Consider the following 25457-nt stretch of genomic DNA (forward strand, 5'->3'; position numbering starts at 1 on the left):
ACCACTTTACAAGACCCTTTCTGATTGGTCCAACACAACAGAGTTTTGTGACAGATAAAGGGCAAATCTACTAAAGGCACTTATAGGTGAAGGCAAGCATGTCTGTTACAAACCAACAAGGTTCTTCTTAACAATGGTTTCATTATTATTCATTACATGTAGAGCTAATATTAGGACTTTTGGGGACATTTTTGTGTTTTAGATTTTTGTGAATTACACAATCTAACATTGAAATATCTGCTACTGCAGTCTACCATGCTGTATTGTACTTTATTTTTTTCCGAGATACAAGACTGACAGCACATATAACCTGAAAGTAGATCGAATATGTGTAGACAATTTTATAGTAATCGATTAGCGTGAGTGTATTCCTTGTCATTCATTATTTAATTGTATTTATGTAACTGATAACGCAGCAAAAGCTGCTTTCAGCTGCTGCAGTAACAGGCAAAACTAGCTAAGCTGCTGCTAATGTGCATGATACATGACTTGTTTATTTAACACTCTGACATCACTTTAAAACTGGACTGGGGGGCTCCGAACTCCAGTGGTCCAGCGGACTGAGGAGATTGCTGGTTCGAATCCCGGTCATGCAGCTTGCACGAGAGAGCACAATTGGCCGTGCTCTCTGGATGGACAGATGGTGACATTCAATGTAAAGTCTGTCAGCATGAGGGGTCTGTGAGCTGATTTATTCATCAGTGGTAGTCCTCACCCTCCTGGTGTTGGGGATTTGCTAGTGATAAGGGGAATGCAGCTATTTGGGTGGGATAGTCGGCATAGCTAAACTGGGGAGAATTAGACAGTGTGCAAGTACTGCTTTGTGGAGAGCTGAACGATCTTGGGAAACAATTATATACAGCTCTTGAAAAAATAAGAGACCACCTAAAATCATAAGTTTCTTTGATTTTACCAAATTGAAAACCTCTGGAATATTATCAAGAGGAAGATGGATCAAACCAAGCTGAACTGCTTAAACTTTTGCACCAGGAGTGACATAACGTTATCTAAAAGCAGTGTGTAAGAAGAACATGCCACAATGCAAGAAAACTGTGATTAAAAACCAGGGATATTCCACCAAATATTGACTTCTGAACTTTCAAAACTTTATGAATATGAACGACCCCTAGTAGATATGTCATAAAAATTTATTTTATCAAGCAAAAAATTGCATGGCATGTTTTCTTACATGACATTGCATATAATGGAATGTGATTGTTGTTTATGTACTCATTATAATGATTCTACCATAATGAAGAATTGATAATATATCACATAAAAGTATATTAATTAATAATGAATTAATCAGCTCTATGGGAACCATAGCAGTAGAAGTTTAGTACATCTTGGCCAGTGCATGCCAATCCATTATTTACAGGTAGTATGCTAAAATGTTGTATTAAAACGTAAATATTTTATCTACGTACACAGAGTGTTAAATGCAGATGCAAATGTAAATGTCTAAAGTCATTCATTAATCCACCTTTTTCTCCATAAACTTTCAAAAAGATTTCACAAAACCAAAACAATATGCCTGATATGATCATAGTTTATTTCTACACAGTAAAAGACACAGAGTTGATGCATTTGTATCTTTCTTTACCTGTAAGCACAGAGAAACCCTACACATATACATGGGTGTATATATGCATATGGGTATATAATAAAGTGCAAATCAATCACAAAGTTCATGCGAAACATTAGGAACGTCAGAACAAAGAATCCATAGAATGCCTTGCAAAACAAATATACCTGCCTAGTTTGATATTATCCTGTTAGCTACCGGGCAAAATAAATGCCATAAAAAACAAAAGGAAAAGGAAAAAAATATAGTATGACAGGTTTTTACCCAAGTGAAAATATTCAATGACAAGAATGTAAGAGATATAAGTGATTTCAAGTTTTGATAAGTACCATTCAGTTTAATGGCTGACTAAGCCAAGTCTTTCTGACCTCAGTGCCCTGGATTTTAGAGGAAATAAATGACACCAGTTTTTAAATCTGGTGAATATCTGGCAACATATGAACTCAACTGTATTGCACCTTCTTTCTAATCATAGCTCATTTTCGAAATAAACAATTGCATATGGGTTCACATTCAAATTCATTCAAACTAACCTTCAAAATAGTTCATCTTAAAATGTTATTGAGCTGCATTTAGCAAACTGTGGTTCTCAAATAACATAATTACATCATAGTTCCTTAAGTGATATTGGGAATAACTATTAGGAACTTGCTGTGTATTGAGATTATCCTGTTCTACAACAAAGTCTGAATAAGGAATTGATTGAGACAACAGCAATATAACATGAAATTTCCACAACAAAAAGTCAGTCTTTCTTTTCCACCACAAATTCAGATAAGTTAAGGGCACGATGATATTCAAGTCCACATGACCAGAGGGCTGGAATGAACTTTTTCAGGGCCTCAGGCAGCCTTTCACACCAATACAGACTTTTGATAAAATATACATTCTCTAAAGTTTACAAAATCCATTACAATTTCAGTTTTTTGTATCTGAATTAACATACAACTAAGTAGTAGGCTACACTGAATTTTAAACAGAAAAAGAACACAAAAATCCACAAGAACAAAAATAAAATGGAACAAAAAGATCAAATGTGTAAGTGCACAATATCCCTTCATACAATAAGGGTTGTGTGTGTGTTTCCTTAAATTAAAATAACAAGTCAACATGATTGGAATCAGGATGGCCAGAACATGCCCTAAAGAGCAGTATTGTTTTCCACACTTTTTGCCATATTTTATTTTAAAAGAAAATATGCTAAATGGGTCAATATCAATATAATGTGCCTTTTGTGTCCATAACATAGTTGTAGCAAAGATAGTATAACAATCATTTTTTGAACACATTATTATAAATATAGAGGGATCTTAACCTTCAAACTTGGGATAAAGTAACCTTTGACATCAGTGACATCACAACCTTCAAACTGTGTTATTTTTAAATGACTGAAGATACTTGCTCCATGTTTAGTATTTAGTAAAAATAATTTTGCCTAATATTCATTATATTGTTTTCATAAAGGTCTGGCAAAAAATAAGAGACCACTTAAAAATGATAAGTTTCTTTGATTTTACCAAATTGAAAACCTTTGAAATATAATCAAGAGGAAGATGGATGATCACAAGTACTGCTTAATGTTTTGCATCAGGAGTGACATAAAGGTATCCAAAAGCAGTGTGTAAGACTGGTGGAGGAAATCATGACATGATGCATGAAACCAGGGTTATTCCACCAAATATTTTTATGAATATGAACTTGTTTCCTTTGCATTATTTGAGGTTTGAAAGCTCTAAATGCTCTAACAAGATTTTTATTTGACATTTGGGAGAAACGTTGTCCGTAGTTCATAGAATAAAACAACAATGTTTATTTTACTCAAAACATATACCTATAAAAAAATCCAGAAACTGAAGTGGTCTCTTAATTTTTTTCCAGAGCTGTATTTAGCTGAGTTAAAACTTTAGCAGTTCACCCTTTTGTGACAAAATATCAAGGTGATTAAAATAATTTTACAAAATCAAAATGTTTGTTTGAAACAGAACAAGGTTACCATTTCAAAGGTTTGCAACGATTCAAAGGTTTGCAACTCTAGGTCAACTCTAGGTGTTTTCATCAAAATACCATAACAGGGTGAATAAATGCGTGCATGGAAAATATGATTTTAGTGAACTTTTTAAAATATTTAAGAGCCAAAAGACACAGTAGTTTGACAATGACCCAAATTGTTTCTTGGAGATGTATTGGCCATCCATTGTGTGGAAATATTTCCATGAATTTGTGTGAAAGATGGCACCACCAGCATTGGAAGGGTCAGATGTTGTGCATTGAACATTAGAATTCTGACCTTGAGAGAAGTTTCTTCCCCCCAACACATATGACACAGTACTCTCAAGGCCAATACAACTGGGGGAAAAAATCACATACAGCAACAACAACAGCAAAAAAAAAAAGAAAAAAGAATGGTACCATCTTTTAGAAAGTATTGTTGAAACATAACACAGTGGGGTTAGAAATAGGTTTAGCAGCAACTGTTTGGTACAGCATGATCCTTGGTGTTTGATAGACAGAGATCACCCTTTATCCCAGAACAAAAACACGAGTAGTAGAGACCTTGCTCCCAAAAACACTCACACTATGTCCCTGCCTACTCAAGTATACAACAGCTATAATGGTCTCTCTATTCCTTTAGCTCAATGTCATGTTGAAACGTTGAGCTGAACCTGCGCAAGATAAAAGATTTCTAATTGTTTCAATGCCCTTTTATAGTGGTCCTCAAAGATGAAAAGTGCATATAAAGACAGAAACCTTATTGTGTCTTCAGCCACATTTATCATGAATTAACCACTTAATTTACCTTACTTTAAGAAAAGAAACAGGGAAAGACGTTGTGTTATAGTGAAAAATACTGGGGAGTTAAAATTGCCTTTCATATGGTAGGAGATTGGGTTGGGCTGGGTTTAAAAAAAAAGAATTCTCAGCTAGGGCTGGGCAATATATTGTTAGTTTCATATTATTAGAAATAAACAAAAAATAAGTTTTGACCATATTTTAACTGCAAAACATGTTTGAATCTGTGCACGACTTAATTCCAGAGAGAGAGTGTTTGGGTCATTTGTGGTGAAATGGGTTGGGTTGTTGCAGAAGCTCGAACAATACAATCCAGTGCAGCCCAGTTTGCTAAGTCAGAGAAATGCCAAAAAAAATCTTATTTTTATTGAAAAAGCATTTTGTATATTGTAATTTATCTTAGGCATTCTGAAATATGAGTATTCAGTCATATCGCCCAGCCCTAGTCTCAACCGGCTGCTGTGTTCATTTAGGGCATTATAACAGATTTTACTCTGAAACCTTTAATAGGGATTATTGCATAGTTTGGAGAGTTAGTTTTAAATTTGCACATCATTTGGTTTAAGAAAAACAGTCATTCTGCCAGTGTTAATTTTGTCGACGAAAATAATGAAGAATATCTACATCGTCAACATGATTTGATGAGGACAATAAAACAAAATTAAATAAAAACGTAAATGGTACAGAAATTAAAAGTCATTCAGATTTGATGTCCAAAACATGACATAACTAAAATGCCATTGGCTGTATTATCTAATGTAAGGCAGATGTACTTATTTTTGTGTACTGGTCACTAAGATAATGAGATTAAGTTATTTCTTTCTAAAAATTCTGGGAAAGCAGGCCTTACAAATCCCCTAGAGCTGAAGTTTTCATGTGCAAAATCCCACCATTAAACACTTGTTTGGATTAAACATTGTGAGGACCAGTTCCTGTCACTACTTACTAAGGACCAGTTCCTGTATCTGAATCGTCCACCTTTTCAACACCAACATTTTAAGAAAAAAAAATTGCATTGGTGACTAAACTAAAATGATTAAATTTTGAATTTAATAAAATTTGAATAAAAATTGGTTAGAAATCAAGTGTATTCAGTCTAGAGGCTACAATTACATGAAAACTGGATGGCAAAATTAACACTGCTTTCTGCCCCCAGATCAATTTGCGGTCTTCTTTCGATGCATTATTGGGCCTAATTCCAAACTGCTATCAATACATAACCAAAATGGCACCAGTACACCTTTTTTTAACGGCTAGGCTAAACGTTTCAAAAAGAACATTGGACATTTCAGTACATTACAGTAGTTTGATCAGCGGTGGGATATTGAATAAAAATGGCCATAGTGGTTTTGTGGCAGTTTTATTGGATTTGGCCCTCGGCCTAAAGCCATCTTCAGCCAAGTACTAGCTTCACATCACATTATCCCCATTCTTAGTTTATCTGCACTTCTCCATGAAGCACTTAAAAAAGAGATATCTACTCTTCCACCAAGGGTGAACACTCTGAGAGAAATAGGCCTTTCATAAACATTATATATTGCATAGTGTCAAGAATGGCTCCAGAAAACACTCTGCAGTGGCTGTTCCAGTTGAACTGTTTATACTAAGTGTTGGTATACCGTAAAATGGATGAATTGCATTGGCCACCCATTACTTATGAAGTAACTGGTTTGAAATACTGGATGTCAATTTCCGCTAACACAGGCAGAATTTTTAAAGCTGATAATATATTCGAAACAACAGTCTATTGTTGACCCTGCACAAATACACAGTAAATGGCAATGCTCTCAGGTTTTTTTTTCTTTTAATCTTTATAGTGGTCCCATACAACACTTGCAGAGAAGGTGACCAACGTGTTCCCCCATGACCAGCACAGAGTCATTACATGGGTCTTATACAGTTAACTCAACAGAGATTAGTGTGAAAGGTCCCAGAAGTCGAAGCTAGCCCCCAAAAAAGGGCACTCAGCAATGTCACTGTACTTATAAAAAGAAAGCAAAGAACATGAATATCTGTAAACTACCACTAGCTGAATCGATCTAGAATATACACAGAAACGTAATAAAATAAACACTTAAATAATATAGTAGGAAAATAAATATGAATAACTCAAAAGGCTTTTTTTCTTAATTAAATAGACATCTTATTTTGCTTTGCAGCACTGTTTAAACAGCGCGCTCGAACCCACCTCTGTATGTCATATTCACCAGGGAGCAAGTTGTTCATCTGTCCAATAAGTTGTCGAAAACGTGACGTCATGTGACACTAACATTGCGCTCAAGGGTTAGTGATTTGAGAAACTTCCTGAACGGGTCTTCTGCTGCAATGTGTCAAGAATTGCAGAGGAAGATAATATTTTAGTTATGAAAAGCTCCAATAAAACCACTTACATCTAGGAATTAAAACAAAGCTTTTTTCTTAGAAAAATAAGATGTTTTAAAGATACTTAATGGTCCCTCCCCTTGCATCTCTAATCGACTGTGTAGTTACGTATGGCTCACTGACACCTAATCTAACTAAACTCAGGGTCTATGAGATATGGCATCTGGAGTGAAGTTCAGTTTTTGGTCTTTAAATGAATTCCTGCACAAAGTTTTTTTTTTTTTAAAGATATCCCTCACCCAGTGGGTGAGCTTTCACAAAAAGGCTAGTGGCAATGTAAGATTAACAGCTAAAAATAGTAAAATATCTGTTAATAAATAAATAGTACACTCTCATATTTATAGCACATGCCAACTATTTCACATTAACAATAGATCCAGTATATATACACACATTTTCTTTGTAATCTCATTAAGATATGTTGATTATAAATGGTTATCTATATTCATGGTATTATTTTTTTCCTTTAAATACTTTCACGAAAATAATTTCTTTTTAATTTATATTTATCTAAGAAGTCTCTACACAATGGCCTGGATATTAGGTTAATCCTCATGGTTGACAGTTTCTACACTGACCTTGTAAACGAGACTTTACCTGTGCATGGATCAGTCTTAAAAAATGAAAAGGCTTGGTTGATGATAAACTAGCCACAATTTTCCTCTGAAATGTAGTCGTTTATGAGAACATAGATCAAATACGGGTTTTAACTGATAAAACAAACTTTTGACATTAAAGCTGTTTTATATAGGTGCATGCCTTTTCCAGTTCCAAAGAACAAATGTATTCCTGCATTTTGATAAGGTTGAACCACGTATGTTTCGTTTTGTGTTTTCGTTTTGCGATAGGGTATGTGTGCACAATAGCTACGTTTGGACCAGGAAACGGCCTGCGGTTAAGAGCTGTCAGCGATGTTGCGTTTCTTGCTGAAGAGATTGGCCGCATCCCTGTTGCGTAGATTGGGTGGGGTTTTGTGTGCCTGCGGACTGACAGACAACCACCAACTTCCACGAGTCTCCACCCCGGTGGGTACTGCAGCAGACGGGCAGGGCTTGTTCTGCAGTAGCTGGAAGAGCATGGCAATCTCAGGCCCTAACCGGGTCAACAGATTCGCCCTCACCAGGTCTACCGTTTCTTCGTCACACTCCATCAAACTCTGCAGCAGCTTCCCATAAAACCTGCGGAGAGACGAGGAACACTCCCACTGAGATGTGTCACAACAAATTAGCATGTTTAACAACATTAGGCAGACACATGCGATGTCGGTAGAGTAACGGAAAAAACAATCTGTTGTTGACACAACTGGGTTGCAAACTGGAAACTGCTGATCTCAGAAGATTCAATATTCCGATTCAGTTTTACAGTAATTTTAGACACCAAACACATATGATCTGAGTGATGAGATCATCAGATCACCATAGCTTCTTATCCTCATGCAAGACCTATTTAAAACGTAGTTATCTTACCTGTTTGGGAAGTGACTGGGCAGTTGAGCCACCTCTGCAATGGCCTCTGGATTTGACTTGGCCACCGTGCAGATGTCCAGCTTGCTGTAACACTCTTCCTGAACCTCAGAGATCATTCTCTGGAAGGTTGAACAGCGCCGGACTGTAAGAAAGACCTTGGAGGTGATGCCATTGGCGATACACTTCAGACTCTCCTTCACAAAGGCCTTGCCCTGGAAAAATGACAGAAAATACTGAAAAGGACTGAAAATTGCTTTTTTTCAATGCAGCCACTTAGTAAATTTGGAGGTAAGCCTTATAGCTGTCTAGACAGTGGCAGATAAAGAATAATTCAAGATGAAACAATCTGTATTCTTGGGTTCCATACTGATCGCAGATCGTGTTTCAGATCAGCGAAAAAAAGATTATATCACATCACTGTGCAGGACTTCTGTAATGTCCTACATTCTCTCTCAAGATGAAATGTAATTTACTTTTTTATAATCAACCACATTGAAACACTGGAACTTTCAAGCCCACTTGAGAGATTCTGTGAATTTATATGAAGAACTGAACTGTGAAAGGAGGAAACACAAAAACAAAGGGATCCTGAGGGCCCAAAGATCAACAACATCCAATCAGAGTAATTTATCCAGTTACTCTGAATCTTTTGAAGATATTATGTATTGTAGATGGTGGAATATCCAAAATCTTCACAATTTTACACCAAGGAACATTTTTCTGTAACTGTTCCACAATTTTTAGACAATGTTTTTTGCAAATGTTAAACCTTTGCCTATCTTTGCCAAATGTTTTTGCTTAAAATCACTGGCTGACCTCAGGTATGATCTTGTGTTTTAATGGATCCCAGCAGCCACGTTCCAAAATCTAGAATAAAGCCTTCAAAAAAAAAAAGTAAAGACTGTAAAAATATCAAACAAGCCCACATTTAAGGGGATCAGGTAGGCCTGCCACGAAATTGTTTTGTGGAAGATATATCATCCCAGAAATTATTGAGATGAACAATATTATTGTCATTTTAACACCATTAACAACCACTGATATAAAAATAATAATATAGTAACGTAACAAAGAAATTATACCCTTTTAAAATTTTAAAAAATATTTTAAATAATCATTGATTGGGAAACATATATTTTTTTCTGTGTGTATGGAGAACACAATAGAAAATATCATGATTATCAAATATGCTTGAGGTCATGTCCATTTACTGTACGATAAGTTGATAATGTAATTAATATGGGAGGCCTAGGACCAGGTGTGCTGATTATTTATTATAAGTATTAGAACACTAAAATTAACAGATTGTTGGTAAAACACTAAGATGTTTAAAAATAACACATTTAAAAGTTGGACTGGCATTAAATTCGAACTGGGACACCTTTCCATCTAGCACTATGATTTACTGATAATAAATTAAACGTGTGTTTTATTCTGAGTGCTTTTTGATTGTTCTGACTAGCTATCCTGCCTTTTGGCTCAGAGTTCATTTATTAATTAATAAATAGACAATAACAAAAACAGTTAAAATCTATTTACTGGATAATAAGAAATTGGTTTTTAAGAATTCTTTAGGGAATTTGGGGAAATGGATGTCTGTATTGTCAGTTTGTTGTCTGTGTTTTTCCTCTCTGTATGTTCTTGAACAAAAGTCTTTTCTACATAAAATTGATGACTAATTGTGTTTGTGAATTTCAGAAGAACTTTTAAGACATTTTAAGTGGAAGTGGTTCCTCTGTGGAATTGAGCTGTCGGCCTCTAATTGGCTGATTATGTGACCTTCAGTACTTGGAGTGTTTTTATTGGTTGTTTTGTAATCATGTTTGTTTTAAAAACTGGGATGTTAAAAACTTTTGTCTTTTAACCCTAATAAAGGCCTGAGGGCTAAAACGCGTTGGTTATTTTTTGTATCTTTAATATTGTCAACAAGAGCTGCTGGTTTTTACTACTTTTGCTCACTGAATATGTTGTGCAGTACTGTTGCACCAGATCTATCCACTTCTAATGAGAGTTGAGTAAAAGGTCACCCAATTATAAATTATATAAAGGGAGTAGAAAGGAAAATATAATATATATTTTTAAATTAACTTATGACATGAAATAAATACAGCACACATACCTGAGTGTCAAATTTAGCAGCGCTGTAGAGAAAGGACTTGCAGATGTCATGCATTCCATCTGTGTCACATGTAGAATTTTCAAGACAAGCGAATGCACCGCAGCCCACTTGGAGGGCACCATTCAAGCAGCGTGCCACATCGGCTGCAAAACAAAAGATGCCACCATTAATAAAGGTACAATACCACGCATCCCCCTTAAAGACTTCTAATGGACATAGTCATTAAAACACTGCAAAAGATATTTGATATAAATAAAGATATTTTTTTTACTTTTGAAAGCTGACCTAATTAGCTGTCTATATTGTTCAGTAATTCAAGGTAAATAAATATTACAAAGAAATGACCATATTCTAGCAGAGATTTTCACATTTGGGAGGACAGGTATGGGGTGGCACATTTTAGGAAAGCAGCTCACATATAGCAGCTATGTATTCTTATGGGAAATTACTTACTCATAAACAGGCATGTAAAAAAAATGAGGACACCCCAAGGTACATATATAAATATGTCCTCTAAAATTAGGACAAGAGCTACCTGTAGGTCCTGCAATGACATTTTAGGATCGTTAGAGAGTTCTAACACACATCTTGTGGTCTGCTCTTGGGCTGAACTTGTTAAGACGGCTTGACCTGACCATGCTGGCAGTGGTTTTGCTTGTAAATTATTTAGCAGACAGTGGAATGGCTGATTTTCCAAGTTCTTTTTAAATCCCTTCCCAGACAAATATGCACCTACAGCCTTCTTTCTCTGCCTCAGAGACGTTTAAATAAGTCAGACTTCTCAAAAACCTGTGTAACCGCGTTCTAATCAGCTGTGGCTAATTTTAAGCAATAAATGTAGGTGTGTCTGGACAAAAAATGTTCATTCTAAAACGTTTCTTCAGCTTTATATATTTGGGTTTTTATCCTAATCAAGTTCCAAACCTAATCAGAGTGTTAGCATGGCATTTTGTGGCCATAAGGTTCCAGTAACATACATTATTGTCTATTTAGCTGCACTGAAAAGATTTCCCAGCAGGTAAATTGAAGACTTAATTTTACAGTGAAGCATGAAAACATCTGAAACTACAGCTCTGAAAAAAAAAAGAGATACCTTCAGTTTCTGAATCAGTTTCTCTAATTTTGCAATTTATAGGTATATGTTTTAATAAAATGAACATTGTCGTTTTATTCTATAAACTACAAACAACATTTCTTACAAACTACAAATAAAAATATTATATATTTTATATATATTATATATATAGTTCAGAAATCAATATTTGGTGGAATAACCCTGGTTTTTAATAACAGTTTTCATGCATCTTGGCGTGTTCTCCTCCACCAGTCTTACACACTGCTTTTGGATAACTTTATACCACTCCTGGTGCAACAATTCAAGCAGTTCAGATTGTTTTGATTGCCTGTTATCACACATCTTCCTCTTGATTAAATTCAAGAGGTTTTTAATTTGGTAGAATCAAAGAAACTCATAATTTTCAAGTAATCTCTTATTTTTTTCCAGAGTTGTATATAAAACCATTGTGGAAATGCTCTGTTTTAGTGGTGTGAGAACCACATGCCTTTATTTGTTTTAACCAGCACTAAACAGCTTACTCAGAACTAAATGGAGGCTAATGCTAATATGCACATACAAAAGAAACCCAAATTACAGCAAATGTACCTCAATATAAAATGTTCTTTTACATTAGTATTTGACAAACAACAATATATATTAGTCCTGAGTATGAACTGAGTATGTAAAAGTACTATATTAGAATTAAGAGACTCAGATTCGATTCGATTAGATCAGATTAGACCAGGCTTAAGTGAATCAAATCTGAATTTTTGCTCAGTGTGTCTTTGACCTTTCATATGTGGTCCAAAACAGGATACATATCAATTATGGAAATGCGACATGAATGTGAACAGTCAAATTAGAATTCATGCGTCTTTTTGCTTTAAAACATGCGCTACGTGCTTCTCTCTCGTACCCACACATCTCTTGGTGGTGCAGCTGTGCAGCTACAGCTGCAAAAACAGCAAAAGCAAACCACCTTTTCTTTTTTCTCCTCCTCGACCTGAGCATGAACTTCAGACCAGCTGTTTACTCTCCACTCCAGCAAAAGATGCTCCACATATGAGCTGCTAACTCATCCATTTCACCTTTTAAAAGCTATGAGTCGTCCATAAATTGTAGTTTTTTTGTTGTTGGTGAAGAAGGCGACTTTATACATGTATCAATATGCGCATGTAAGATGTTTCAGGAACAGATTCGTTCACAGATACAGGTCAATTACATTTGTGAATATGAAAAGTCAAGATAAGCAAATCTGATCTGAGCAAAAAATCTGATTTGAGCAATGTGGCTTGTAATGTGTACGTAGTCTTACTGTCAGAAGATTAATAGATTTTGGGAAGCTGTGAACACAAGAAGTTAGCAATGATCAGTGTGGAGGTCTAATTAAAACTATGGCTTAGTGATGCTGGTTTCATATTGGATAGCTTCATGGTGTTGGATATTATTTGGCCTCCACACATTTGAGAAGATGGTTAATGGCTAAACATGCACACAACTGAAAGCAGAAGGAGAACACATTCTTAACTGGATCAGTAACTGGGGAACACATTCTCATTATCACTCGGCTTTCCCAGGAGATGTTTAAATACCATTCAGTCTGGGGGAAAAATTGTGGGTCATCCAGACTTATTGCTGCTTTACTATGACTATAGCTGATCTAATGTGAATTTCCACTCAGTGCTGATACCAAGCCAAACTCCGTCTTGTACAAACTTAATGTGACAAATACAGTCTGCATGACTGACCGCTAGACACCTTAAAATATATATATAGGACTAGGGCACAGTTTAGAGTAATTACTCCACATTTCCACCATTGGCAGTGGGTTTTAAGAGTATTCCAGTAGTTTTTTCCTCCTCTTGGAACTCTGTTTGTGACCCATTGTGCTGAAAATACCCACAGCAGGCCTCCTGGGGGCTTTGAGGCAGTCAGTGCTGTGTGCCCTGCGTTTGCCCCCATAGGGAGAGAGGGGGGTTAAAGAGGGAGTGAAGGCTTGTGTGGCGTACAGTATTGGGTTCTGCTGACTGTCGCTTTTGGCACGAGACTTGCTGTTTTCCATTACCCTCACATGTGACAAGACAATAACATTCTGCTCGGCAGGCAAACGCGCCAAAACCACCTCCGACGCTGTAGTGCCAGAGAGTAGTGCTACAACACTCCACCGTACAGGCTTGCACCATGCACTAGGTCACTGTACCACCCCATTTTAAATGAAAAAGTTTTTTTTTCAGTAAAATTTGTGTGAGTGTGTGTGTGTGAAAAAGAGAAGAAGAAGAAGGTGTTTGTGTGTGAAAGAAAAACTGGTGTTGCCTCAGGCCTATTGTTTAAACCCTGAAGGAAAACTGGCTGTGTGTTGCTGTGTCAATGCTCCTGGCAGAAGTCAGACTTCTGAAATAACCAGAAACCCCCTAAATGTCATAGGATGAATACATCTATTGTGCATAAAATAAGACCGAGGCAACACCTCAGATGTACGTGGGGAAAAGGACGTGTGCTTAGCTTACTGTACGCCTTTGATCCATGCAAATCAGTGTTTTCATTCATTCTTTTCATAATGCAAAAATCGGAACAATTAAAAAAACGATCAGTTATTTTATGTTTTTTTTTATGATTTTTTATTTATTCAGTAAATGAACCATGAGCCTAAAATGTATGACCTGTTTTTAGTCCAATTTGCTGTAGTAGACGATAAATAGTTTAAGGAGTTTCTTTTTTAACCTGTTTCCCATGTGATAAAAATGTCTAAAAATGGCATTCTGTAAAATGACACAGAAGCACATTTTTTTACTAACATGATGAAGATCTTTTCTCACTTTTTACTCTAAAAAGGTAAACATTTCTACCATTTACATCACTGATGACTGCCATATTTGCTGCAAATGATAGAAACTATAGCATTTTAGAGCTAACAGTTGCTTAACAGCAACACATAAAAAAGTCAACAACTTTCAGGTCACATACACTAAACAAATTAAATATGAAATTCCAGTTCAGCCTATGGTATTTTTTTCTACACTGTCTGGGCAGAAAAAAAGTCGTAACCTAGATTAAACTAAGCAAAAGATCTGGGGTTGCTGCAGTTGGTCAGGTCTGGGTTCAGCAACAGTATGTGCTGAATGAATGAGGTCAGCTGACTACCTGAATATACTGAATATAGACCATGGTATTCCATCAATGGATTTTTTCTTCCCTGATGACACGGGCATATTCCAAGATCATTTTCACACATGGATTGTTCACCACAGAGTCACAACAACTGGTATAAAAGCATGGCCTGATTTCCAAATTAATCCTTTTGTCCACAGTTATGTTGTATCCTAGACTTTTTTTCATTGAATAATGTATAATAATAGCACTGGTTTAATCCAAACATTCAACGCATAAAAAGCATGCTTACTGATATAGAATGTGAGCAGTTCCGCATATTACATTTTAAACTCTTAAACTCTGTACACAGACCCAAACTTCAGCTTTTCTCCCTCATAAATGCAGCACTCACGTAATTAATAACAGCTTTATAGACCCTAAAATAAAACCCTATGGGACTCCACAAACCTAAATGCTAAACCAAACAGTTACCAATTAATTCATAAAGTTTAAAAGGTAAAACAAAGTGCCAAGTGACTCCAAAACAATTACTAAAATCAAACCAGCAAACCAGATGAATGTATAATTATTATAAGCTAAGCTAAGTTGTCCTTTTATTTTATGTAATAGAACTCTTCATTTCATCTTGGATGATGCAGCAGTGTTGTTCAATAAAAAGGTCACAAATTAAAACTGTCTAGAGCAGCTCAGTCAATAGTAAGCAGAGGTCGATTGGCTACAATAAAGTGAAGGATTGAAACTTTTAACACTGGATCAGCCCGATCCCAAGCCACACACTAAGAAAAGTAAATACAGATTTGTACTTAAAAGAGTACAAAGCTTGTCGCTGGGGCTGTACCTTATATTGAGGTACAAAAAAGTACCTTTCAGTGAAAGTCCTTTTTTGTACCCATGGTTTTTGTGCCAGAAAAGATTATAAACATTATCATCAACTGAGTATGTGTCAAGAACTTGATGATCCAAAATTGTCTGGCTTTCAAATAAAAAATGTGAAATTAAAATAGATATTTTTTATTAGTACAGTGATACAGAATACTGAATGTACCCTTCGGCTGGTAAAATGGTACAAATTGGTACTTATTGCTGTTAGAAATTACTTTGTACTTCAGAGGGAACAAATCTGACCCTGTAAAGTCCAATATTGTACCTTTGAGGGTACAAGTATGAAGAGTGTACCTTTGAGTACAAAAAAGTACTCATGTCGTACCTCTGTTTTTTAGAGTGCACTGGCTCAGATCAAGACAACCCTAGTGCATAGTGCAACGCTCTAATGGCTCACTGCATAGCTCCACACCTCGTGTGGCATTAACATTAGCACTAATGTTGAATTGTGGTCTATGGGACACTGCCACTGGTGCTGTGGAGCAGTGAAAACTCACGCTTTTCAATCTGTCAGTCTGATGGACGTATCTACATTGTATTAACTGTAAAGTTTGGTGGAGGAGGGATAATAGAGCTACAGAGCTCTCTAAATACCTTAGTTCTATTAAAAGGAAATCTTAACGCTTCAGAACACTAATAAGCTATGGGACATTGTATACTTTTAAATCTGTAGAAAAAGATATGGGAAGGCCTTTTTTATTTTAGGTTGACTCTGCCCTAGCACACACAAAGCAAGGTAGTGTATATGTGTTTACATTTTTTGTCAAATTTTTGCCATGCAAAACCTTGCATCTCCAAAATGCAGAAGTACAAAGAAGTAAAAATTCATCTTGAAATTTAGATAAAATGTTAAAAAAGCCTGGTTTTTTTTTAGCCTGAATGTGTTAGCAACCAATAATATTATATTATAAAAATAAGAAAGCATTTTAGGTTGTTCGGCTAATTAATTTATAGTAAACAATGATTTGCTTATTTATATCCTAATTCAGTGTTTCTTCAAATGCACACTGAGCGGGCTCAGAGTTGGGGAGTGAGGGCACTGGGGGTTAACAAGGGGAGCTGTCAAACAGCAAGTTTAAGTTCATTTTTATGCTCTACTTGCATAAATTAAACTAATAAAATCGTTCAACTCTGCTTATCACACTTAAAATCTGTTTGCTTCATCGTCACAAACAGTCTGTTATGAGTTGATATGAGTTGTACCAGGCTAGAATAGTAACATTGGATGAGCTAACTTAGTGTTAGTATCTCTTTTTCTGTCAAAAAACATCTCTGTGTGCATGAGAGGAAATGCATGACATGAAATGTATTGTTGTCTTTCCTCACAATATACAACGTTACCATACACTTTATTTCTCATCTCTAAATTCAGGGACGTGTCCGGCTCATCTGTTTATTTTTGCAGTGACACTGATCTTGGCTTTGAGTGGCATAACTGATTTTCCCTGCAGGCAATGAATTTTTCAGTGTAAGATTAGCTTCACTGCAAAACTGACTAACTCTGCTGACGTATAAACACCTGCAGTGTGTGACGTAAGCATCGGGGAAGTGCGCTGGCTGGCTGTTTGAATCACCAGACACCATCCTGGATGTCATGAGTAACCTTAACAGGGCTAAGCAGTGTTAGTTGAGCTCGGCCGCAGAGATAAAGTTCTGCATCGACATGCTGAATGACCACGGCGAGCTGTGAAATATATGGGTCTGATACCTTCACAGAGCTTTTATTGTATGATAATGGAAAACAAAGCAAAAAGGTTGGATGTATTATGACTAACGAAACATGAATAAAACTGGGTTCCCCTGCAGATAATGTGTGTGGGTACCCTGATGAGTTCTGACAGGTCAAGACTAATTTGAGCTCTTGGGAAAAAAAATCAATAGACAATGAACCTTCTTGTCTTTGCTCCCTCTCTCTCTCTCACACACACACACTCACTCTGTCTCTCTCTCTCCTCTTTCTCCCCTCCACCCTCTCTCTCTCGCTCTCATCTACTTGGCAAGTATATTACAACCACACCAGTGTATGCTTTCTATTCAGTGTATTGTCACTGACTCGACAGGTGATATTATATTGTGTTTCCCACACAAACCAACAAGATGAATTGTTAGAGAGCCTCGTTTATATTCTGCACTTCCAGAGTTACCTGTTCAGATTTCAGCCCACTAGAGTTCATGACCCCAATTTGAACTGTGTGGCCTTTAAAACTATTTCTCACTCACTTGCTTCTAAAAGCTCCAGAACACATATAAAACAGATGTAGGCAAACATAAATACATAATAGTTTCTCATTTTAAGGAAATTATTCGAGATCTTCTGAAATAGTTTAAAGAACAATCCAAGATAGAATGAAAGGTTGGCCTGAGCTTGGGGTCATAAGGAAGCATAGGTCATAAGGAATCGGGCCGGTTGAGGTTTATACTCAGCAGCTGGGGTGTTGGCACAAGTGGACTGGCCAGATTCCCATATTACATTGGAAACAAGAGGATCTGCAACAAGTGTCTTTGGGTGATTGTTGTGTTAAACCCAGCAAACCAGGCTATTGCTACATGTGGATCGGGTTGATTGTCATAATATCAGATTGGGCCCTATATTCAAACCAGAGTTGGGCAGACAACACTTGATATACGGTGCATGATATACGGCTCAGAAACTGCTTTAACCTTTATCTTATGTCTAGTTTTAGCGTCTTTAGCTTTAGCAGTTTGTTTAGACTCAAAGTGAGAGCAGAGCTTTGTTAGCATTGTGATTGGACATGGAGGTATGCTAAAGAAATTCTAATTCACTTTAGGCCTGCTCATTATATTTAGATATTTAGACTTTGGGACTTATAGGACATACTGTGTTCATATTTAACATAATTAGATGGAAAATGAACAAAATTGAGGTTCTTCGATAAACACAGTAATGTAAATCAACTACCTCTATTTGTTATTTGGATTTTACATGCATAAATGTTATAGGTATTTATTTATTTATAACAATAATGTTTCTCTGAGTATATCACGTAAGTAAGTTTTCACAAGTGTATCCCAACTATGGTGTATGACCTCATTCTCTACTGCTTCATCAAAGGATGATGCAGAGATTTAATCTAAATTAAAGCACTTTTATCTTCAGGTCCTCGCTGACCCTTTTAACATAAATATATTTCTCTGAACTGTGTTTGTCTAGTAAGACCCCCCTCACCCCACTTGAGCACAGGACTCTGGTCCGTTAGCTGGACCGCCTACATGTTTATTTTTTTTTAAAGTGTGTTTTCTCTATTTTAGGTCATACTGTAGCACCACTGTCTCTTTCTCTCTAAAGCACTGAGTCAGTACATGTCTCCCTGGCAACTAAGTACAACAGGAAGTTATGCAAATTCCAAGTGGAGCCTGACACAAAGGTTTGCACGTCCCCTGTCCAGAGACGGAGCAGAACTGAACGTCCCGTACCAAACACAGATCCACTTCATTCAAGACTTTTAACAGGCCGTTCTCACCGCACATTAACTCAACTCAACTTAACATGCTTATCATTGCTATCACGCAAAACAGCGACGAAGGCTTTGTATCTCAAATTCTGATGTTTTTCACTTGGCACAATTTGAGTCTGGTAGTTGTTCTTTACATTTTGTCAAAATTTTATGATGAATGAAAAAATAAAAAATGACCTAAAAGCTTTTACATTGACTTCCTTGAAAGTTAAAAAGGCAAAGTTGTCATTTTGGAGATACAAGGTTTTCATCAGACAGTGATGATATGAAAAACTAACATTACAGGTAAACGTTATTCAGGTATCAGGACTTATTTAGGGGGGCATTGTATTGTGAAAAAGCTTGCTTTTGAGATGCACTATGTTTTTTTTCTTCTGAGTATGCATGTAGGCTTAAAGAACCCTGAGAAGCTATACATTTGTTACGAATGGTGAAATAAGTACTGGTTACATAAAAATAATTTATTGATATTACTATCACTTATGCAATTGTATGAAGAGCAGTTCTTACGAATCTGCCACTTACGATGCATTGATTTAAATTTTGCGCTAAAATTGATAATATTGTTACAATATGTATTTTTTTTCTGCCTTTCTCCCTAATTTACCTATGCCGATTATCCCACCCACTGAGCTGTTCTCTACCTATCACTAGTAATGCCTCAAAACACCAGAAGGGTGAAGATTAACACATGCCTCCTCTGATACATGTGAAGTCAGCCACCGCCTCTTTTCCAGCTGCTGCTGATGCAGCATTGCCAAGTTGCATCACAGCGCATCAACATCACTTTTGCAATGATGTGAAGAGAGAATAGTGTAATTAATACAGTTTAAATAAAGTAAAAAAAACACATTGATACTAGTCTTACATTCGCAACTGAAATGAACTGAAATTGCAGTTCTTACAAATCTGCCACTAAAAATGTTATTGTGCTCTATCGGGGCTCCGGCAGCTGGTGGCAAGCTGCATGACCAGGATTCGAACCCACTTTGAGGTTACACGTGTGGGTGAATGTGGTGGCAGCCCCAAAAAGGTAGACAGAAGTGCTGTACTCAACTGTAGTCTTTAGATCCCACTGTTCTAACAGCATAAATAATAAGTGTTTCTTTTACTGCATTGTTATGCACATGATGTGCATTTATAACAGTATATATTACATATTTCCAAAAATTTCAACAAACTGTCCTTTCAAAAATCACAATATATTGAATCCTTACTTATATATATTATGATACATATCTTTTACCAGGTTCTTGCCAATACATATTGAATACATACATACCCTTAGTGAGCCCAAGTCTTAAGTCCTAAAATTGGTAAGTGTGCCCACGTCTAACATGAACGTAACATGGTTCTGAGTGTGGGCCTACAGCTGCAGTTTAAAAGTCTAAAGCCAGAAGACATTTCTCTGGGGGACTGACTAAATGGGAGAAGTAACCAGTTTATACCAAGAACTGATGAATGAGCAAATCTATGGAACTACCACCATATAAGGATGAGCCACCAAGCTTATAAAGGCCAGCATGCTGAATGCACCAGCTGTTCCAGTGACCTACACTCTCTATTCTGTGAGGTCCTTTAACCCTCGAAGGCCTGAGAGTGAGAGAGAGAGAAATCAGAAGCGGCCTCACTGTGCTATTCACCATTTTACAATGTTCTGCTTTTGCATGACCCTGACACTGCAGATAGCAGCTGGATTTAGCAGCTGGAGAAGAGCACAGGTGCTAGTTTCACTGATTTTCAATGCATTAGCTCGCTGCAATCATGCCAAGCACGGTGGCACTGAATGACTGACTGAAAGCTCATCTCCTTAGCAGCAGCAGAAGCAGTAGCAGCAGCAGCGCACCGGCTCGAGCTCTTCTTCCACCCACCGTTAGCGCATATTAATGCCCCGGTGCCCTAATAATCACCCTGCTGTTTCTGCACACAACCTCCTACGACATGTCCTCTAGCTAAAGCCCTCTGAGCACACATGCACTAACGTTACCAACCTTCTCTCATTCATTCTCTCGTTTTGCACATGCAATCAAAGGCTAACGTACTTCTGTAGGAGCGATTTAGGAGATGCTATATATGAAGGATGACAATTTGCAGTGCACAGGTTTCAGGACCACTACTCCCACCCCCCTTACCCGCCCTGTGCATGCTCATTAAAGGGAGCTCGCCCAATAGGAAAGTACTCCAGTAGTGCACGTAAAGCACCCTCACTTGTGAACTGCATTTCGGTCACTCTGCATGCACATGCCTGACTAAAAATACCAGGGATGCACAGATGCAAGTCATGTGCACTCGCTCACTGTGCTTTTAAGTGCATGGTGGGCTTTACTATGTAGCATAAGGTGAAACTTGCTCACCCAGCTTGTATTTGTGTGGTCTGTGTGTTTAATTTTGCAGTTATTCAAAGTTTTATATCAGCAATTTCGATGTATTTATTGCGATAGCTGAACATAAACCAAAAAATTTATATTATTATTTAACTTTTGCGCAGAATTAACATACAAAGTGAACATGGTTGTTTGGTAACTTACTACTGAAAGAAGTCAAATTGTCAAATACAATTGTTAAAAGCGTTATTGTTGAAAACTTTTAGGTTAAATTATCTAAGAAAAGATTAATTATCTTTTGGTATCTTACTATTGAAACTGCTTACATAGAATTAAACATAAACATGTTACATTTTATTTTAAAATCTTACAATCTAAAGCATTTATGTAGAACTTACATAAAATGTACATAGGATTTAAATGTTTGAAAGAAAGAGTCTAAGCTGCATTGCCCAAAAATGTACATTATTTTTTGATGCTGTAAAGTGTTGAAAGCTTTTATGTAGAATCCACAAACAAAGTGTACATTATTGCTTGATACCTTACCTCTGAATGCACCTATGCTGATTAAAGGAACTCTTTTATCTATTATCTTTTAATACCTTACGGTTGAAACAGCTTACATAGAAGTAACAAATGATCTTACAATTGAAAGCATTTACACAGAATTTATGTAGAATTTAAACGCTTTGCAAAGAAAGAGTTGCATAGCCCAAAACTGTAAATTCCCAGCTGGCATTTGAATCTGCATTGAATCTGCGTTGATGTTATGGTTGAATCAAGGTTGGATTCTGTGTTGATTGTGAAAAGTGAAAAAACAAATAGATCATAAACATATCCCTAGGTATGGTGAAGAATTGGGGCCAAATTAAAAAGCAATTGCTGCAAATGGAAATAAAACCACTTTTCATCCCTCCAACTAACCGTTTTTTTTAAAACTGTCTGGTAATGAAATGTAAAATGCTAATTCAAAAGGCAGAAGCTTGAGGACATTATGTTGATTCAACGTTAAAATTTTAACAGTTGCACAACCATTTAACAATAAACAGACGTTCCTTCAATCATATTTCAACCATATTATAACGTTGAAGGTCAGTTGTGTGCCAGCTTGGTTATTTTTCGGTACCGCGAAGTGTTGCAAGCGATTACAATATTGTTCGATAACTGACTGATAAAAGCATGAAGCGTAAAATCTATTTACAAAATGAACGTTATCATTTAATATCTTAGAACTGAAGACCTTTATAACACAGACCAATTAAACATGGTGATGTGCTTGACTTCAGGTTGTAACTTGTGAGGGTGTTGGTGTGGTGCCTCCTGGTGGGAAACTCGTGTTTTTTTTTCTCGATATAACCGACAGCAGCTGAATGCAGCATCAGAACAGCCCCCTGTAGAGGATGCCGGATGCCGGTTGGATGCAGCTGCGCTGCTGCTGCTGCTGGGCTGAATGCATGTCGCTAACGCGCTGCTGGAGCCGGGCGCTGTTCTGAACGCATGCACGCTTATACCGGCTGATCGCGCGGGGGCTCGAGGGTTTTTCTGTCATTTGCGAGAGCATGCACGAGCGCTTGCAGCGAATGCACCGAGGGGGCAGGCAATTTGTGCACATCATTACGCAGAAAGACAGCGGGGGGCTATACTCACAGGGGCTGCTGGCGGAGAAGCGCGCTCTCCTCGGAGAAAACGACTCGTTGAGCTCCAGCTCATGCGCCGACACCACGAGCACGACGAGCAGCACGAGCCCTGTCCGCGGCGGCATCTCTCTCTCTTTTCCTGCTCACTCTCTCCGTCGCGCGCTACTCAGCAGCAACACCGCGGTGTGTCCTCCTGCAGCACGGCGCTCGCGCTCCGGTGGTGCTGTGTCGTTTGCCGGTGCTGCCGCCGGTTTATGTGTCGAGTTGAGAGTCTCGAGCTCTCGCTTCCTCTCGCTGCTGCTCTTCCTCCTCCTCCTCCTGCTCCTTTATTCTCCCTCTTCTTCCTCCTCCTCTTCGCTCCTCTTTGCCGGTTTCTCCTCGCGTGCATGACAGGAGCGCGCGGGTCGCCGCTTTATATATATGGCAATGCACGGAGACGTCGCGAGCCCCGCGGCTCTCACCCAATCACAGCGCGCCGTGCCGCTCTCGCGCGCCTACATTCAAAAACTGCATGCGCGGAACTTTTCCCGTTTTTTCTTTCGCTTGTCTTCGCTCTTTCCTACTTTCCCAGCTGCCACACAACCGACTCAACTTCAATGTTGAAATGTGGTTGAAGTAATGTCTGTTTTTGTTTCAGTATTGAAACAACATTTATTGTTAAATGGTTGTGCAAAGTTTAAAAAATGAACGTTAAATCAACATAATGTCCTCAACCTTCTGCCTTTTGAATTAGCATTTTACACTTTATCATTTTATCAGCATACAATTAAAAAAAACGGTTGGATGGAGGGATGAAAAAGTGGTTTTATTCCATTTGCAGTAATTATTTTTAATTTTCTTTACTGAACAAGCCTTAACTTTTCTTATGCTGTGTTCATGTGGTATCAGAATTAAGTTGCCGATTGAACAGGTGTAATTTGTATTGCGAAACTCTAGTGTGAGTTTTTCAGGTTATGTGACCTTTAACTTTTAACATGGCTGAAAAGAAGACAGTTCTGGATGGTAAATATTTATTTTTTTAAGTGCAGTCACTGTTAAATGTTGTTTGTATACATAATTGTGAGCTATAATAGATGCTTATTTTACTTGGTATGAAACAAAAAAGAGAGATAAGTACAAACTACCAGGGAAAGAACTAAAGCTAGTGACGAGCTAGCTAAAATACTAATGTTACTGTGGGGGGAATACTAAAGCCAGTCACGAGCTAGCTAATCTTAGTGACGAGCTAGTTAACCTAAGCAATGAGCTAGTTAAAATACTAATGTTACCAGAGAGAGTACTAAAGCTAGTGACGAGCTAACTAACCTTATTGATAAGCTAGCTAACCTACTAATGCTACTGAGGAAAGAACTAAAGCTTTTCATGAGCTAGCTAACCTTAGCAATGAGATAGCTAACCTTAGTGATGAGCTAGCTAACCTTACTGACGAGCCAGCTAACCTTAGCAATGAACTAGCTAACCTTAGCAATGAACTAGCTAACCTTAGTGATAAGCTAGCTAAAATACTAATGTGATCAGGGAGACAGCTAAGCTAGCCACGAGCTATAACCTTAGCAACGAACTGTTTGAGGACAAATTGTGATTGTTTTCTTTACATTTTATAATAAAATGAATAGAATTTGATTAAGTTCACTTCATGTGGTGACTTTAGATTAAGTTCTAGAAGACACACAGATTAAGCATAATTTTGACTAATAGAGAAGATACTTTAATGTTTTTATTGTTAAATCTTGATCTGGTCTCCGGTCTCGTTTTTTCCCGGTCTCGTTTTTTCCCGGTCTCGGTCTTGACTCGACTACTAAAAAGTCTTGGCATGTCCCAGTCTTGACTACAACACTAACATTACCTTTATGTCAATCAAAAGTAACTTTTCAGGCATGCAAAAGTTTTTACAACAAATGTTTGAGTGTTTATGGTTCTATATAGACATTTCCTTAAAAGCAATGTAAATTATACTTTACTATTGAAAAGGTGTTTAAACAACTTTGCAATATTAATGCCTTTTATAATCTTTTAGAATCAAAAAATAATTCAGCGTTGATTCAACCTTGACATGACGTTGATTCAACCATGAATAAACAATGAAATGAAAAGCCGGATGGGATCTTTTCTTTTTCCTGTTCTGTTTTTTGCAGCCATCGACCCATGTGAATCTGGTCACTGCATTCTGCACAAAGTATCACAGCGCAAAAGACAGTAAATATTGTTGGAACCTTAAACTGTTGTTTTATGCAAATGCAGGTCTCGTGCCTTTCCGGATCCTCTGCTCTGAATCGTCTCGATGCTCCTCGACTCAGCACTCTATTGTGTTTTCTGAACTGATAACAAACGTAAAAGCACTGCCAGTTAAAACTGTGATGAGGTACAGACATAAAGTGCAACAATCCCACACTCTTCTCACTCAGCTCAGTAACCTTTTTTTTAATGTTTCTAAGAACCTTATAAAATCTCATAAAAATGTTTTTATTTAATTACAGATGAACACAAAAAACTGCAAAACTGATGCATATCATAATGTTCAATTTTAAGTTGAAATTCGTCTCCTTTCATTTTAACATATGTGTCCTCTATGGTTGATGTAGATGCAGGTACATGTAGACCAATAATGGAGACAGAGCACATTTATGC

General features: G+C 37.2%; 1 protein-coding gene across 1 annotated transcript; it reads right to left on the reverse strand.

Moving 5' to 3' along the window:
* Positions 1-1535: 1535 nt before the first annotated feature.
* Positions 1536-23225, reverse strand: stc1 (stanniocalcin 1). Its single transcript, XM_007235225.4, has 4 exons — positions 22840-23225; positions 10343-10485; positions 8224-8435; positions 1536-7935 (listed from the first exon to the last, which is right to left on the reverse strand). The coding sequence occupies exons 1-4, from the start codon at positions 22952-22954 to the stop codon at positions 7653-7655; spliced, it is 753 nt and encodes a 250-aa protein (XP_007235287.1). The 5' UTR covers positions 22955-23225; the 3' UTR covers positions 1536-7652.
* Between the last annotated feature and the right edge of the window lie 2232 nt (positions 23226-25457).

Source organism: Astyanax mexicanus, chromosome 12 (genome assembly GCF_023375975.1).
Source record: "Astyanax mexicanus isolate ESR-SI-001 chromosome 12, AstMex3_surface, whole genome shotgun sequence".
NCBI classification, from domain to species: Eukaryota; Metazoa; Chordata; class Actinopteri; order Characiformes; family Acestrorhamphidae; genus Astyanax; species Astyanax mexicanus.